This window comes from Terrapene carolina, unplaced genomic scaffold (genome assembly GCF_002925995.2).
Source record: "Terrapene carolina triunguis isolate 2854851 unplaced genomic scaffold, T_m_triunguis-2.0 Scaffold89, whole genome shotgun sequence".
Classification (NCBI taxonomy): Eukaryota; Metazoa; Chordata; order Testudines; family Emydidae; genus Terrapene; species Terrapene triunguis.
Genome location: NW_020664440.1, coordinates 24,162,549 through 24,179,871, shown reverse-complemented (window position 1 = coordinate 24,179,871; position 17,323 = coordinate 24,162,549). Strand labels below are relative to the sequence as shown.

Genomic DNA, 17,323 nt, shown 5'->3' with positions numbered 1-17,323 from the left:
CTCAGGGGAAGTGCTTCCATTGCTTAATGTCACTCCCCTGTATGTGCACCCCTTCTGAGGTGCGGTACTTAGTAGTTCTAGTGTTCACGTGAGCTTCCACTAATTTGAATTAGCCAGGTTCTACTGTTTATATAAACGATTGTATACAATGTGGAGTGACAATCTAGTACCATATTTATTAACATTTACATTTTACTTTGTAGGCCAAAACAAAAACTCTGATAGTAGCACTGCTGCTAATCAGGCCCCACAAGAGGAGAACATTATGGGATTACTCCAAAAAGCTGATGAAGTTTCATCTGTTCCAAATGAAAATAATTATGCCTCAGGCAGAAAACAAGCAGCATCTGAGCAGACTGAACAGAAAGTTATGTATGTAGATCTGTTAATAAATCATTCAAAATATTTTTTTTATTCTTGTATCCTATATTAAACTTTTAATATTAGTACATTAGTAATGAAATGGAACCTGAGTAGTTCCAATGTAAATTAATAGCTAATTTAAAATTAGGCACCTTGACTTTTAAAAATAAATTAATTTTGTTTTTTTCTTCAGGAAGAATTCGTGGAAACCAGCTGACATGTTTAGTACCCTAGGTGAAAGAGAAGAGGATAAAATTTTGTTAGACGCAAAGAAGTCCCAGTGGAAGAAGGAACTAGGTATGTATTAAAATATAATTTGCCATATTTATATTAAGGTATTATGTTGTAGCATTGGTCATTTAATAAAGACAAAGCTTCAATTTTTTTCTAGTTATAAAGGTTTAAATCTATTGATATGACTAAAGTTTAAAAGCATTTTAAATATTCTCTATCAGTTTGTGTTTTTTCTGTTTGTAAAAAACATTTGCTTGAGCTTCTAATTAGACTTGGCTAAAATAGCTTTTTATTTTTAAAATCTTTCCTTGTTTTGTTTGAGACAGAATTTACATGCATGTAGATAAAGATATATTCATCCTTGCACTGGTGCCTACACCAGGGCAGGAATTGACAGGAGTCAGCTTATGACTTGTCTTCCCTATGCAGCATATACATGGCTAGTGGAGCCCTTGGAGCAGGCTAAGGCATTCTACATAACTTTCACTCCTGTTGCAGTAGCTTTTGTGGGCCCTGGCATGGTCAGAATGATCAGGGCACTGGTCCATCCCAATCATTCCTCCCCTTGTTCTTAACACACCTCCTTCCTCCCCTAGTCTGGTCCTATCTGGAGAATGCTTCTTGGATGTGGACCTCCAGCAATAACAGCACTGAGGCTCTCTGTGCTGCAGATATTTTCCTGAGGCCTGATGCCTCAGATATTTTCCTGAGGCCTGATGCCTGCCCTTTGGCTCTTTTGCTGCAGCCTAGCTGGCTCAAAGGGGCGCAACATAGCACTGATCCACAGGTTTCAACTACTGCTGCAGAGTCGGCAGGTAGAAAGCAAACACTGTTTTGGTAAGGAGAGGGAAAGCTGTAGAAAGGGATATGAATTTGGTTCCTTCCCCCATTTTAAATAGACTTGTAGGAATTTATACTCAGTCCTGGCATCCAAATTCTGAACACTGTTGTGGTGTAAGCTTTTTTTTTAAACATAACTATTGATATTTGTCTTTGAATCAATGTTTTCAGGAGAATAAGATCATCTAAGATTACTGGAAATTCCTAATGGAATAATGAAGCCATTAATTCCTATAGAGCAGATTTTGTTTAACCTGGATGTAAACTGTCCGGACAAAAACCCCTCCAAAATCTCCCACCATATTTCTGGGTTTGATCCTGCACGGTGATACACCAATTCTAACCTGGTGTAACTTACTTGGTTTCAGTATAGTCATACTGGCACAAAACAAACAATGAAATGAGGAGAATTCAGGACCTCTGCTATTTCTTAAGCAACAGATGCAATATTTTTGATAAATATTTTCCTGAGTCACTGATAGTCCGTCACAGTTTTATCCTCTCCCAATAAAGATTTCCCAGTTGCCTCCTGTTTCCACATCCTCTGCAGCCATATTTCTCATAGGCAGAGCCTTTCAACACTTAGAACAAACATCTGGTTAGAAAGACTAATCAGGCCAATTACCGTCTTAAGTGGCTTACACTATGTTTTTTATATTACCAGATTGCATATTATTCTTTTTTGAAATTGCAATTATTTATATTTACTTATTCTAAAAAAATTGTTTTAAAGATGAACAGATAGCTTTAAAGAAGAAATTAAAAGAAACTTTGGAGCGACAGACAAAATACTACCATTGGGAGAAAACGGATGGTGATGGTGATAAAACCCATTTGGAAAAACTGAAGCCAGTTAATCAAGCTAAAGTAAGGCTAGCAAGGAACCATTCAATAAAAGCAATGTGTGTCTTAGAGAACAAATTGATTTTAGTTTTTTTATCGTGCTATATTTTGTTCATACTTCAAAATTGCTCTATAAGAGTTTGTTTTCAATGTGTATCCACTGATTACTTGTAAAATCTGCATTTAGGGATAAATCCCAGCACACAGGTCATGTTAATAGGCTGTGCACATGTAGATTCCTTTTCCTCTCCCTAGTAGAAAAACGGTAACAGAGATCTTTGTATGTCCTAACAGAGCCCTGAAGGACTCTATATGAAGCCCTTATTGTGTGGGTGGAGGTGGGGTGGGGGGAAGTGGCCCCAGTGATCCCATGTCCACTCTCTCTGGTCTGTCTTGCATTAGACCCCCTCAGTGTTGCCACAGAAACCCTATGTAGAGCTTCTTGTCAAGTGAAATCAGCCTCTTAGCCTCATACTTTGCCTATTGCCTATAATTTGTGACTTTGTTCATACTGTAACTATCATTTAATTCCTACCTCTGTACTTCGTTCATTCTGGTGTTTCTTATTAACCTTTATTCTTAATTTGTTGACTTTTTCCTCTTTCATTGTTCTGTGGTTTGAGAAGAATAAAACAGTATAGTTATGATCAGTCAAGCAATACTTAGGTTGTTCATTAATTTTGGTGTTTAACACATTTGCCTTCTTGTGCAAGTACAGTATGTAGAACTAATTAGATTAAAGACAAGTTCAACTATAAGAATCTACATATCTAAACCAATATTTAGTTTGAGAGTCTGAGTGGGATGGATCCTCTACTAATAGAAAGGAAAACAAATTCAGTCACTCTATCTTAATCTTATCCAAGGATTTGGTACCTGATATGTCTTGACTTAGGAAGCATGACTTTTTTGGAGGTTTAAAAATATAATTGCAACCTGATAAATAAGTGATAATGGCATCCTCTTGGGAACATAACCAAGGTGGACTGGGTTTCATTCTATCCATTTCATTGGACCCTGCCAAGCAGAATTCTCCAGATTGTAGCATCTATCAGCATTATGGCATAAGTAGGCTATTGCTTTCCTATGTAGCATTCAGAATCCTTTGAAAGTTGTCCATCTTGGACCCTAAGAATTGGGATTTATTTGACTTTTTTTTTCTGACTGTTCGACAGTGGCAATTGCATGTACATTACATATTTTAGTAGAAGTTTCTATGAACTGCAGCTTGTACAAACCTAAAGTACAATTTATTTAAAAATACTTTTAAAAATGTGTTTATATTGAAAGAATCAACCCAAAAAAGTTAAAATGAGTATTTTAAATCACCAAGACACTATTATTTGCAGATGACATTTCCAGCTGATTTGAGCATTGCTACTGAGGAAAACCACATTTTTAGAACCACTTTGGTCACAGAGGCTAGTGAAGTTGCACCCAGTGTTTCAAGTGGACCAACTGGACAGTCATCTAATTTCAGTTCTCCTGACTTGCCAGCTGCCATTCGTACAGCATTTGTGTTAGGGGTAAGACTAAGTTGCATGCAGTATCTTGTCTCTAAGAAGAATTTACTATTGTGGGTGTGCTTGCTATTTCTATTTAAGGCTTGCTTAATCTGCATTAAGCAAGCCTGTTCCAAACTTTTTTCCCCCTATCATTTTTATTGCTTCATTTGAATCTACTGTTTACAAGGATATTGATGTTATGAGGTGTTTCTGTGAAATCGTGCATTTTTAGTAGACATTTTTAGAGCTGATGTTAATAGGATTGACATCAAGGAAAGTACTTGATTCATGAGCCAATCCCTGTATGTAGCTCGTAATACAAAAACGAAGGAAAATTAGGAGGTTAAATAAAATCTAGCAAACGTAGAAATTAACTATTGCTGAAGATATCAATAGAAATAAAGATGAATAGAGAGTTTATCATCAGCTGCATTTTATAGTGAACGTTATGAAGACCTTGATGGGACAATTAATTTGGGCCAGATAGTATTGAAAATGAAGTCTGTTATTTTACGCCAGATAGAACAGCAGTATGTGAAGTAATGCAGGTATTCATGAATGGCAGTACTACTTAAAAATGAGAAATGGGGGCTGAGGGGAGGCAGGCAGTTACTCTGCTGCAGGTAAAAGACTAGTATCTGTGTCATTTCAGGAAGCTACACCAGTGGAGCACCCCTTTAGTGCCATGAAACGAGAACAACAGAAGAAGTGGCTTCTAGATCTGGACAAACAAAAGGAAGAGGCTAAACTACGAAAAATAGAGGAAAAACATAATTTATCAAAGGTAGCTGTAATTTAGAGGGGTGATTTGGAATAAGAAAAGGTCTGTTTTTTAACATTCTCTTTCAATTCTGCTGAAGTGGAAGTCTATCAACAAACTGTAGATCACACCAACTCTGAAAGCCTGACAATAAGCATCCACAACTCCTATTGATTTTGGTGGGAGTTGTGGGCACCAAGTACCTCTGAAAAATCAAAGGTGAAATCCTGGTCCATTCGAACTCAGTGGTAAAATTCCTATTTACTTCACTAGGACCAGGAGTTTACCCCAAGTCTTTATGACATTCAGAGAGCTCTAGCTAAACAACCAGCCAGTAACGGCAGAAGTAGCATTCTAGAACTTTGACAGTAAAGGGAACAAAGAGTCCATTCTAAGTCAGCTCATATGTGTGTTATTTCTGTAGTCCTTCTGTCCATTACACCAAAAGACTTATAGAAGAAAAATTCTTTCCCCAAATACCCTACTGTAGCTCTTCATCTGAGTCAGACAGCTTACCTCCCTTAGGGGACAAGAAACTCAAGGAAGAGTGGGAGGATTGAAAACATTTTTTCAAATTTCCTTTTTTTCCTGGACTCCTTGCTTCTCTTGGCTCTCTAATATAGGACTAAAACTTTTTCTGCCAGAGAAGAGGATTTATGCTTCTGGGAAGTGACCCTGTGCAAGATTTTATATGGGATGTGCTAGTTTCTTTTCTGCAGAAGGCAAATACTAAGGGAACATTCCCCCAATCCTTCCAAAAAGGCAATTCCTTCTGGAAGTTAGGAGAGTCAAATGTGAAAACTGTATATATACACCCATGGTAGAGAGGACCCACAGGGGAAACCTTGGTTCCTTTGGCTTGTGTGGGTGTCATGTCAGAATGCCCATTTGACAGACTAGGGCCAAAAAAAAAAAAAAAAAATCTCTAGGTGGTTATGTGGGAGGGAAACAAGATACCTCTTCCTCAAAAACCTCAGACAGCACAATGAACAATGTACCAATGCCTATGGCCAGGATCTTTGTGATTTGTTAAAGTGCATGTTTGTGTAGGAGACTGAAAGACCCTCCCTGAAAAGGCTTCATACATGGAACACCTCTTGTTGTTGATGCAGTGTTTCTGAGCAGGCTCTACTGCCTGGTTGAAAAATTAGGGGTACGGAAGAGAATTCATAGTAGCGAGGATCCCTGCACCTAGCATGCCGACTGCTGTCCCAGAATGAAAGTGCAGGGGGATGGATGTGGGCTGGTGAGAAAGAATACAAATACTTGTTCTGATATATGCCCACAAAAAATGTTTAAGAAAAGCTTTCTGTCGCCCAAAAGAACTTGCTGCTGCTCCTCATTCATGCTGCTAGAGAATATCTGGGGAGCCAGACAAAGCTGCATGGATGAGTGCCTAGGATGGTAACCAATCAGCTGAGCAGCTTGTAGGACTAATTGACAGCATGAAAAATAATGTACATCAAGATAAGGTTGCAAAGAAAGCTGTATGGAAAACCCTGTACTAGTATTAACTTATTTTATACAAGACTGAAAGATTCTTGACAAATTTAACTTTTTCACTTGCTAGTTTTTGAGTCTTGCCATTGCAAGTAGAAATGCATTGTAAGTGATTTTTCACCAAAAAGATTTGGTTTTAATTTTGGTCTGCTTCAGGTCAGGTCACTTTCATATGAACCATTTTTCCTATTTCTAGAATTAACTACTCTATGTGGCACAGCACCATAATAGAGCTTTAAAAACGCAAATCTTGCTGTTTAGCTTTTATCAAAATATTTAGTTAAAAGTACTTTATATGACAGTGTAACTGAGTGTATTTCCATTTTCTTTATTGCTTCATATCTGTTTAGGCTGAGGAGCATGAGAGATGGGCAGTGCATTTTGATTCTTTAAAGAACTACCCTCGTGCTAATCCACAACACCCCATAAATGGAACATACACCAAGCAGCCTGAAATTCTTTGCCTGTCCCCCGAATCTCAGGCCCTGACTGCTGTTATTCATCCTTTTACACCTGCAGCTTTAGGCCATCTCATACATTCAAAGGTGGAGAATGTAGAAAAAACTGTTGAGAACACTACTTCGGAACAAAGTCAAAAAGCCAGGTGAGTGCATGTCTCAATTACAGTAGTCTTCCCAATCAATTCATTTCTGGAATGTCTTTAGAAGTTAATAAGTCTCTGAATTTGGTATTTACTCCTCTCTTCAGGAATTTGTATGGTTCCCTACTGAAAAAGAAATGTATTTCAATTATTCACTAGTAAAATTTACCGGAAATAACATTCTTATGTTCAATTTCATTACAGTAACTCCTTGTTTAATGTTGTAGATATGTTCCTGAAAAATGCTACTTTAAGCGAAACAATGTTAAGCAAATCCAGTTTCCCCATAAGAATTAATGTAAATGGGGGGGTTAGGTTCCAGGGAAATTTTTTTCACCAGACAAAAGACTTACACACAGTATAAGTTTTAAACAAACAATTTAATTCTGTACACAGCAATGATGATTGTGAAGCTTGGTTGAGGTGGTGGAGTCAGAAGGTGGAAGAGAGTGGGATATTTCCCAGGGAATGCCTTGCTGCTAAATGATGAACTAGCACTCAGCTAAGCCCTGAAGGGTTAACACATTATTGTTAATGTAGCCTCACGCGCTACAAGGCAGCATTAATGGAGGAAGGAGACAATAGATGCATGGCAGTGGCTGCAAACATTTCCTGCGGAAACTGAATGTGATGATGAACCCATGCTATCCCACTGGAGTGCATCACTCCCTCCACTTTCCAAAGTGCCTGGGGGTGCATGTGCGTGTGAGACAGAGACACACGCACTCTGTGTGTGTGAGAGAGAGAGAGGTATTGCCCCTTTAAGTACGCTGACCCCACTCTAAGTACACTGCCTTTTTAAGTAGATCAGCAAGTTGAGACAGCAGCTGCTGCCAGCAAGCTCCTTCCGTCCTGAGCCCTTTGGTGTCCCCCCCTTGCTCTGTGGAGATGGGGTACAGGAGCAGGGGGAGGGTGACACCCTGACATCAGCACCCCTCTTCCCACCCCCACCACAGCAAGCAGGAGGCTCCCGGGAGCAGCTCCAAGGCAGAGGGCAGGAGCAGCACATGGCAGTTGGGGGAGGGATACCTGAACTGACCGGCATTTGATAGCCTGCTGGGTGGCTGCTGCACAGGGAACTTAGGGGAGCTGATAGGGGGGCTGCCGGCCCACTCTGGTTCCAAACCCCCACCAGCTAGCTCCAACGGGCTGCTCTTCCTGCAAGCAGTGGACAAAGCAGGCAGCTTCCAAACAACGTTATAAGGGAGCATTGTGCAACTTTAAATGAGCATGTTCTCTAATAGATCAGCAACGTAACAACAAAACAGCGTTAACCGGGATGACGTTAAGTGAGGAGTTACTGTATTTATTGTAGTGCAAACCTATGACAATGAATGAAAGGTACATATTTTGACACAAAAGTCTTACATTTAAATCTTGTTGATATTTCAGATTAAATAAAACTCTGGAATTTTTTTTTAATGGAAAAACATGTAAATGATTCTCTTCATAGTTTTCTACGGTCAATGACAGCTCTCTTGGATCCTGCACAAATTGAGGAAAGAGATAGGAGGCGGCAGAAACAGTTAGAACATCAGGTACAATCATGTTTTAATCTGACACAGCCTAAATGGGAAGAATGAATGAGGGTACGTGTGATGATGTGACTAGGGCAGGAGCCAGGGTGCCAGTACACATTGCTCAAGGGAATAGAAACTGTGACTTTTCCTTCACCAGATTACCCTGGTTAACCAGATGTGTGCCACTTACAGCAGTAATGTGTAAGGCATAATTAATGTTTGTCAAGTGCTTTAAGAGCCTCTATTATTAAACTGATGCCTCAGAAAAATAGGACACTTCCTTAAGCATCTAATAGGACATGTGTGCCCCTTCCCTCTAGCCCACAGCATAGCTTAGCTTGACTGATATCGTAGTTCCTAGTCAGTAGATGTTTAAAACAGTATGGTCCTTATTCTCATTTACACTAAGCCCCCTAATTATATTTACATCCACTGCCAGAGCAGAATGGTTTATTGTGTCTGACTGGAGTCATAATATACTGTACAATACCATTATAACACCTTCCAGGGCAAACAGATGGATTGAAGTACATCAGATGCCTTATTATCCCCCCAGGGAAATTGAAGCCTATAAAAAGTAATCAATGTGATACCATTCAGGGGCATGTGTGTACACCCTCCCACACCCTATGAGACTTTTTAAAAATTGTATTTTGTTTTGCCATACTTTCTGCTGAATAGGTTTACCTGCCAGAGAGCTACGTTTCATTTATTTTGTGTGTCACAGAAAATAATATCTTTCTTATTGAACTGGATTTTTATATATATATTATGTATATTATGTAATACATTTTATATTATGCATACTACTAAGTGTTAATTTTACTAAATTTTATTATGATTTTGACATTACTAGAAAGCTATAATGGCTCAAGTAGAGGAAAAGCGAAGAAAGAAGCAGCTGGAGGAAGAGCAAAGAAAATGGGAAGAACAACAAGAAGAACACCGCTTAGCACGAGAACGAGAACTGATGCAAAAACAGTTTGAAGAGGATATGCTCAAACAAAAACGAAAGGAAGTGAGTGTTAAGCCTTTACTTTGTGCAAGTAAAGGACAGTGTTTAATAGAACTGCCAATGCCTAATAGACTTAGAAATAAATAGTAAATAATACTATTATCTAAAGCATGAGGCAAGATTAGTGTTGAAATTCTATTTGTGACTATAGTTAAGGTCGAAAATCTTGAGATTTTTGAAGCAGTGTAGGGGATTTTGCCACACTTCTGTTAACATAAATTATTAGTTCTTCCATTCAAATATTAAAAAGTGACAGAACCCACGGGATTGATTCAAAAATGTTACCCACCGTTTTTGATTAAACTAGAAAGCCTAGAAAATTAAGTCAGCGCTAATACCACCCTATTGTGAGGGGAAAATATTGCCTTACTCCCCCCCAACACCACCTCAAGCTTTTTTCACTTTAGAAAGGACATTGTCCACCTATTTTTCCATAATTAAAAAATATGAACTTATTAACTTCACATGCATTAAACTGAAATCTCTCTCCTCACCAATATAATTCATTTTGGGTACTCGCTAGTTTGAGGGGTTGGTTGTGGTTTCTTTTTGGTGGGTGGGGGTGGTTTGAGGTCCAAGCAATTTTCACAAAACGACACCAAGATGGACAAAAACCTCAAATAGTTTTAAATAAAGCTGGGAAGATAAAGTCTTAGGCAATGTTTTGTACCCAAAATAGGATTTTTAAAATTTTTAGTTAAAAACAGCAAAAACTGCTTTGAGCTCTAATAGCATCTGAGAATACCTAACTGGAGTATTGGTCTGTAGCTTGATGCTTTGAGAGACCACACAAATGTCATGTAATGCACTTGACTAGATGTGTCATGTCAGGGCTGAAGTCCCCCTCCCCCCCCCCGAATAAATTTTAGTAATGTCATGTCAAAAAAATCAATGACACATTCTGGAGGTACTAGAATACTTTGAGACCACCACACAAAACACTCCATATACATTTTATTTCAATCTTCCGGTGGCAGAAGCCTTCTCACCCATTGGTGGATTCAAACGTAGTGTTCTAGGGACCCCATCCTTACCCCCTATGGACAAATGTGCGGAAGGAATAAAATAAAGATAAAATGATTTAGCTGATGTTTTGAGCCACATAACTTGAGTTATTCTCCTCTTTTGGAGGAGATGTTGTGGGGTTCAAGGAAGGCATCGTGCAGGTATATCTCAGGCCACATAGGGCTCCAGATTCTGCAAGGAAATCAGAGGCATCCCTATAGGTCTTAGGGAGTGAGATCCTGTACAGATGACCTGCTTTACTGGACTCACTTCCCTCAAGCAGCACAGCTCCTTCAGGAAACTTACTGCCGTCAGATGCTCCCCTCCCTTTACCAACATGCACTAATAGCCACAGAGGAGACCAGAACTCTGGCACTTCTTTCCACTCTGAAATCTGTAATGTACTGAGAGGAGCTGTTACCTGGCTCCATTTCCTGCACCTTCAACCCACAGAGCCTTAAAAGTGTGAAGGAGCATCTCTGCTTGGGGATGACTTGCTGGTTCTCTGCCACAAGTATAGAGTGCACAGTTTTCTAATACATGCTTCTTTGCTTCCCTTCAAGTCACATGATACAGGGGATCACAACGTAGTCTAGCTCTTTATGCTGCTACAGTGCTGGCACTAAGCTCTCTGTTAGCCTCACATAAAGATCTTTGCATCTCTATTATTTCTTTTGCTCACTTAAAAAAAATACCCAAATATAAAAAATCATGAATAGATGTAAATTTATAGGAGATTATGCAACCCTGTTTATTTTATTCTCCGACTAAATGATCTCATGCATTTGTCTCCCTTTTTATGATAGGAAATCATGACTCTTAAAACAAATGAGCTCTATCAGACAATGCAGAGAGCACAAGAACAGGCACAGAGATTAAAACAGGAACAACGTATTCGAGAGTTGGCTCAAAAAGGACATGACATCTCAAAACTGCAGAAGAATCTTGGGGGTGGTGGTGGTGGCAAGTACCAAACTTTAATATATTTCATTTTATTTTTGGGGGGGTTGCATGAGCTGTGGATCCTATTTTTGAGAAAAAAACATCCTGTCAGTCTAGTCATTGCTCCTTGGCTTCAGAAACTGAACAAAACTTTTATCCTTTTAAACTCCTTTCAGTCAAGTACCTCAAAAAGCTAAACATATATAATGTTAATCAAGCCTCAAACACCAAGCAGCATTATTCATCTTTTATAATGGAAGAAAGACACAAGTGAAGATTTTCAGGAGCACAAGTACAACTGTTTTGGCTTTCAGAGGGACTTGCATGCCTAAGTCCTGTAATTTCTTTTGAAAATCTTCCCGAGGAAGGCTAAGAGATGTGGCCAAGGTCACACTGTGAGCCAATTGCAGAGTCAGGACTAGAACCCAGAAGCCCTAATTATTAAACTACAGGGATAGGGTTAACTTGATAGTGTGATTTATATAGACCATTAATAGAAAATTGCTTACTTAAGTCACTTGTTTCTTCCTTTTTAGGTGATAAAATATGTGAGAGTTATAATACTGGCCTTTCAAATGTAAGTCATGATCATTGTTCTGATGAAGTGAGCAGTAAGATGCATCAAGATGTAAAAACTGTAACCTCTCCTCGGAAAGATACTGCTGTGCAGACAGGTATAAATTCCAAAAAATAATATGATTTAGTTAGGATATCATGTTCTATAAGGAAAAAAAATAGTGGAATAGCTCCTTCATTAGTTCAGGCTATCAGTAGAGGCAAATCTTGTTTATACAGCACAGCGTAAAACTAGAAGTGACTGCTTAGACAGATTAGAGTATCAAGAGTAAATAAAATAGCAGCAATAGGAAACAAAGGCCTTGTCTAGATTAGAGAGTTTTGTCAGCGCAAGTTATGACGACGTACAGCCACTGCTGTAATTAAACCGCTGTTGCATGTCCACACTATGGTCCTTGTGTCAGTGGAGCATATCCACAACAGCAACTCTTGCATCGACAGAGAGAGCAGTGCACTGTGGGTAGCTATCCCACTGTGCAACTAGCTGCAGGGTGCTTTGGGAAGGGTTTGCAATGCCTCATGGGTAGGACCCTACCAAATTCACAGCCATGAAAAATGTGTCAAACTGTGAAATCTGGTCTCCCCCCATGAAATCTGGTCTTATGTGTGCTTTTACCTTATACTATACAGATTTCACAGGGGAGACCAGCATTTCTCAAATTCAGGGTCCTGACCCAAAAGGGAGTTGTGGGGTGGGGAAGAGAGTCACAAGGTTATTTTAAGGGGGTCGCGGTATTGCCACTCTTACTTCTGCACTGCCTTCAGAGCTGGGCAGCTGGAGAGTAGCAACTGTTATCTGGGCACCCAGCTCTGAAGGCAGCGTCCCGCCAGCAGCAGTGCAGAAGTAAGGGTGGCAATACCATACCATGCCATCCTTACTTCTGCACTGCTGCTGGTGGTGGCTCTGCCTTCAGAGCTGGGCTCCTAGCCAACAGCCACCGTTCTCCAGCTGCCCAGCTCTGAAGGCAGTGCCGTCACTCGCAGCAGCACAGAAGTAAGGGTACCAGTACTGCAACCTCCCTTATAATAACCATGCGACTCCCCCAACTCCTTTTTGGGTCAGGATCCCTACAATTACAACACTGTGAAATTCAGATTTAAATAGCTGAAATCATGCAGTTTATGATTTTGAAAATCCTATAACCATGAAATTGACCAAAATGGACCGTGAATTTGGTAGGGCCCTACTCATGGGGGCAGGTACAGCGTCACATGATGAAGGTTTCTCAATCCCATTGTTCCATGAGCATCCTACGAGATTGCCAGCTGCTTTTCAGGGTGGATTTGATTTAAATCACTAGTCAGGAAGACTCGATTTAATCATGGATTTCTTCATAAAAGTGCATTCTTGTTGGTTGTTATAACCTTAATACATATTCTTCACAACTCAGAGATAGATGTAGGTTTCATTTTTAGAAGGTAAACACTATACATTTTTAAAGTGATTTATTTTGGAAACTTTTCAGATTAGTTGTACAGCTATATCAGAAAATGAATGATTGTTTGGTTATTTCATTTACCAAAGGTAATTGAAGCAGATATTTATGAAGTCATTGGGAGGTGTACTATCTCCAATTCAACAGGTTAATCATTAATATTTGGAGGATTTTCTTGCCATGCTGTATTAGGAAGAGAACATCACCAGACAGACATTTAAATTGTTTTATTTAACTAAAACAACATTACGTATTCTGGATTTATTTTCTTCAATAGCAAACATATAATATTTTAACAAAATAAGCATATTAATTTTTGAATTTAGTTAAACATTCAAGTTTTTTAAAATCAGGTTTGTTTTTGGTAAAATTGTTTTTAACTAAAATAGTTGGACTTAATTATTATTATTATTTTTTTTAATATTTCATTTATGTCAGCCAGGTCAACATGAGAAACTTAAAATATTGGCTTCTGCAGCTAACTCAGTCGTCTTCACCTTCATTTTCCTGTTTGTTCATAATCTGGAAAAGAAAAACAAGCTTTCCTGCTTTTTCAGGTCCCAAACGATTTCTCAATTTGGAATGAATTAGTCCAAAGAAAGAAAATATTCTTTCTACACCGGCAGAAGAAGCTACTACTGTTAAAAGTGAGATTATCACTTCAACAGTCTCTGAATCCAAGTGTTTAAGTGACTTCCACCAGTTCACTGGTGTGATTTTCTTTAAAACAGCAGCAGCAAACATATATTTCTTGAATGGTTCACCCTTCACTCTGAAGTTTATTATAGTTGGCATTATGGAGGGATGATTGCTGGATGTCCATGTCATAGCCTACTCCTCTTCTCAATACTCGGTACCAGGGCCAAACCTTAACTGCTGAAGAATATTTGCAAGAAAATGAGCTGGAGATAATGCTTGTCCCATTCATTTTTTTAATACTTGTAATTTAACTCTGTCATTGCATATTTCTCTTTTTAAGATCTCACTCAGTTCCTTCCAAATTTCAACAGCGTCAGCAATAAAACAGCTATTTCCCTGCATTTTGTTCAAGGCTACAGAAATAGGCTTCAGGGTATTCAGCATGTGTTCAACATTTCTCTTAAGCCCAATGTTGAGAACTTTGGCTGTGACAGTGCCATCTATTTTTTCAGGATTTTGTTCACAAACTGTCATCACATTAGGCCAGTTCTTGATATAGTGGGGGCAGAGTGTAGTTCTGCCCCCAACAATCTTCTATTTATTGAAACTTTGCACTTTTAGAGAGGTAAGGGATTGACTCTATGTACACAAATTTGCAGAGGGACAATAGGGTTGAGGTCTTATTTCTCACCTCTATATATTATTTATTTATTTAAAAACATTTTTGCTGTTAACAAGCATGTTATCTCTGGAGACACAAATCCACAGTTTGAGAACTGCAAAAGTAAGCATCTGATGGTATCTTCTAGACTGAGCACTGAGTCCCAATGGGTAGATAGAAACATTAACCTAAATAATCTATACAGAAGCCCCTGGAACCCCATAAGATTGAGTCCCTAATCCATGAACTGTTGAAACTTATTTACAAAACTTTTCTTAAACATTACATGAATATATTGTCTCATACTATAAAATTAGAATTTATAATCCCTATTATATTATGGCTCAAAGATATCCCATCATGGATCTTAATTAAAACTACCTTTAGGTAGGTTTTTTTCCTCCAAAAGCATTTTATCAAAAAAATATGATTTAAATAAAAAATCCAATTTTTTTATTTATTTATTTTAAAAATCATTGATTTTTATCCACCCTGCTGCTTTTCAACTGCCCTTATAACCTGCAACCCAGCCACCTCTATCAGAAAGTATGGATTGTGCTTCAGTATTGTGCTATGCATTAAGATCACAAGGCTATAAGAGAAGCCTAACAAGGGGCTATTCGGCTGGGGGGATGCCTTGAAGGAGCATATTAACATTGAACCACAGTGATGTGTGTTGCTGTAGTGTGCTGAGCCTGGCCTTGTTTGTTTGTACTGTGCTCTGAACCTTGTAATGATTACTGTGTGTGCATGAAAAGTAACACATTTAAAATCACTTTTTAAAGTGGCACTCTGTATTATAACCAAACTGATATTGCTGAACACTTACAAAAGAAACCCACAGAAGCAACCAATCCTGAGGCAAACACTGGTGCATGGACAGCTGGTGTCTCCCCACCCCAGCTCAGCAGAGACTGGTACACTAGCAGGGGGAAGAGGATACTCCGACATCAGCCCCCACCTCCCTTCCCTGTACAGCAGTCTCTTCCCTTCTTGCCCCTTCCCTCCCGCCCAGCAGCAGCCTGCCTGCTGCTACAGTCCCAGTGCCAGGGCAAGCAGGATTCCAAGTTAATGTTTTGATTCTGTGATTTCCTAAGAGTTCTCCCACAGCCTTCTCTCCCCACAGACCTAGGAGATCCACCTCTTCCCCAGTAGTCCAGGCAGGAGTGTGTTTGCTGCTGGAGCTGGCATGCTCAGCTGGGCAGTAGCTATGTGAGCTCTCCACACTGAGCAGTTTCAAAACTTCCTGGGCTTAGAAAGGGGAGGGGCACATGCCTGTGTAGCTGGATACAGGGCTCTGGAGTTTAAAACAGTGAGCAGAGCAGTCAAGGAGGGCATCGGGGATACCTCCTGGGAGGCCAGTTACAGCAACGTAACGAATACAGTGTCTATACTGATGCTTTGTCGATCTAACTTTGCCACAAAAAGCTCTACACTTCTCATTGAGGTGGTTTTTATTTTGTTGACACAGCAGGAGAGTTTGCTGGCAGGAGGAGCATTGTCATGCCTGCACCTCCACCGTTTTGTCGACAAAAGCCGCCTTTTGCTGACAAAACTGTGTAGCATAGACAAGGCCTAACACTGGACGAGATGTGATATTCCTAAGAAAGGAAGGCATGCTTAGACTTATGTGCCTTCATGTTTCACAAGTACTGCATAAGAGTATTATCAGCCTGTTGCCCAAATTAACTGTATTACCGGGTTTGAATACATAGGGTGCTTGGCATAGTCTGTTACCTATCTTATAACAAATCCATATGGGTCTGACTGCAGTGTGTGGCACTAACTCAGGGTCATGTGAGTAAACAAAATAGGACCCAGTTCAGCAAGGTACTTAAACATATACCTCACTTTAAACACATGAATATTCCCATTAACTTCAATGGAATGTGATGCTGTTGCAAAAAAAGCAAACATGATTCTGGGATGCATTAACGGGTGTGTTGTGAGCAAGACACGAGAAGTCATTCTTCCGCTCTACTCTGCGCTGGTTAGGCCTCAACTGGAGTATTGTGTCCAGTTCTGGGCACCGCATTTCAAGAAAGATGTGGAGAAATTGGAGAGGGTCCAGAGAAGAGCAACAAGAATGATTAAAGGTCTTGAGAACATGACCTATGAAGGAAGGCTGAAAGAATTGGGTTTGTTTAGTTTGGAAAAGAGAAGACTGAGAGGGGACATGATAGCAGTTATCTAAAAGGGTGTCATAAGGAGGAGGGCGAAACCTTGTTCACCTTAGCCTCTAAGGATAGAACAAGAAGCAATGGGCTTAAACTGCAGCAAGGGAGGTTTAGGTTGGACATTAGGAAAAAGTTCCTAACTGTCAGGGTGGTTAAACACTGGAATAAATTGCCTAGGGAGGTTGTGGAATCTCCATCTCTGGAGATATTTAAGAGTAGGTTAGATAAATGTCTATCAGGGATGGTCTAGACAGTATTTGGTCCTGCCATGAGGGCAGGGGACTGGACTCGACCTCTCGAGGTCCCTTCCAGTCCTAGAATCTATGAATTACTCTCATGCTTAAGTACATGCCTAATATCTTATGAATTGGGGCCCTAAAGAGGTAGCGAAGATGCTAGAAAATTGCTGCTAGTGATTTTGGAGTTAGGGTATAAAAGCATTTTGTTTAATAATTGGCAAAGCCTTCCACAATTCCTCCTTGCAAAACATGCATAAAAGTAGTTGGTATATCCAGATCTCATACTGTGAGGGTCCTTAGGGTAGTCAGGTACCTCATCACTACATGCCTTTAGGGTGGAGTAGTCTTGTCTGTCCCTGCTATGTTTTAGCTCCCTGAAACAAACAGCCTTTGGCTTCACAAGCACTTACTTCCAGGTCTCTGCAGACCTCCCCTCTCTGTGCAGGTTAGTGCTAAGTATACACCAA

The 17,323-nt window shown here is 39.6% G+C and overlaps 1 protein-coding gene across 2 annotated transcripts in view; it reads left to right on the top strand.

Moving 5' to 3' along the window:
- CCDC66 (coiled-coil domain containing 66) overlaps positions 1 to 17,323 on the top strand; it is a 55,314-nt gene that overhangs the window by 12,747 nt on the left and 25,244 nt on the right. Inside the window, exons 5-14 of one of the 2 annotated variants that reach the window (XM_024221069.3) lie at positions 204 to 372; positions 557 to 660; positions 2,171 to 2,304; positions 3,630 to 3,806; positions 4,438 to 4,569; positions 6,396 to 6,649; positions 8,100 to 8,184; positions 9,023 to 9,184; positions 10,993 to 11,149; positions 11,665 to 11,802. In XM_024221069.3, the coding sequence (XP_024076837.2) occupies positions 204 to 372; positions 557 to 660; positions 2,171 to 2,304; positions 3,630 to 3,806; positions 4,438 to 4,569; positions 6,396 to 6,649; positions 8,100 to 8,184; positions 9,023 to 9,184; positions 10,993 to 11,149; positions 11,665 to 11,802 (1,512 nt within the window). Of the gene's footprint in view, positions 1 to 203; positions 373 to 556; positions 661 to 2,170; positions 2,305 to 3,629; positions 3,807 to 4,437; positions 4,570 to 6,395; positions 6,650 to 8,099; positions 8,185 to 9,022; positions 9,185 to 10,992; positions 11,150 to 11,664; positions 11,803 to 17,323 lie in introns of those variants that run through there. The other variant, XM_029911216.1, reaches the window with a different exon arrangement.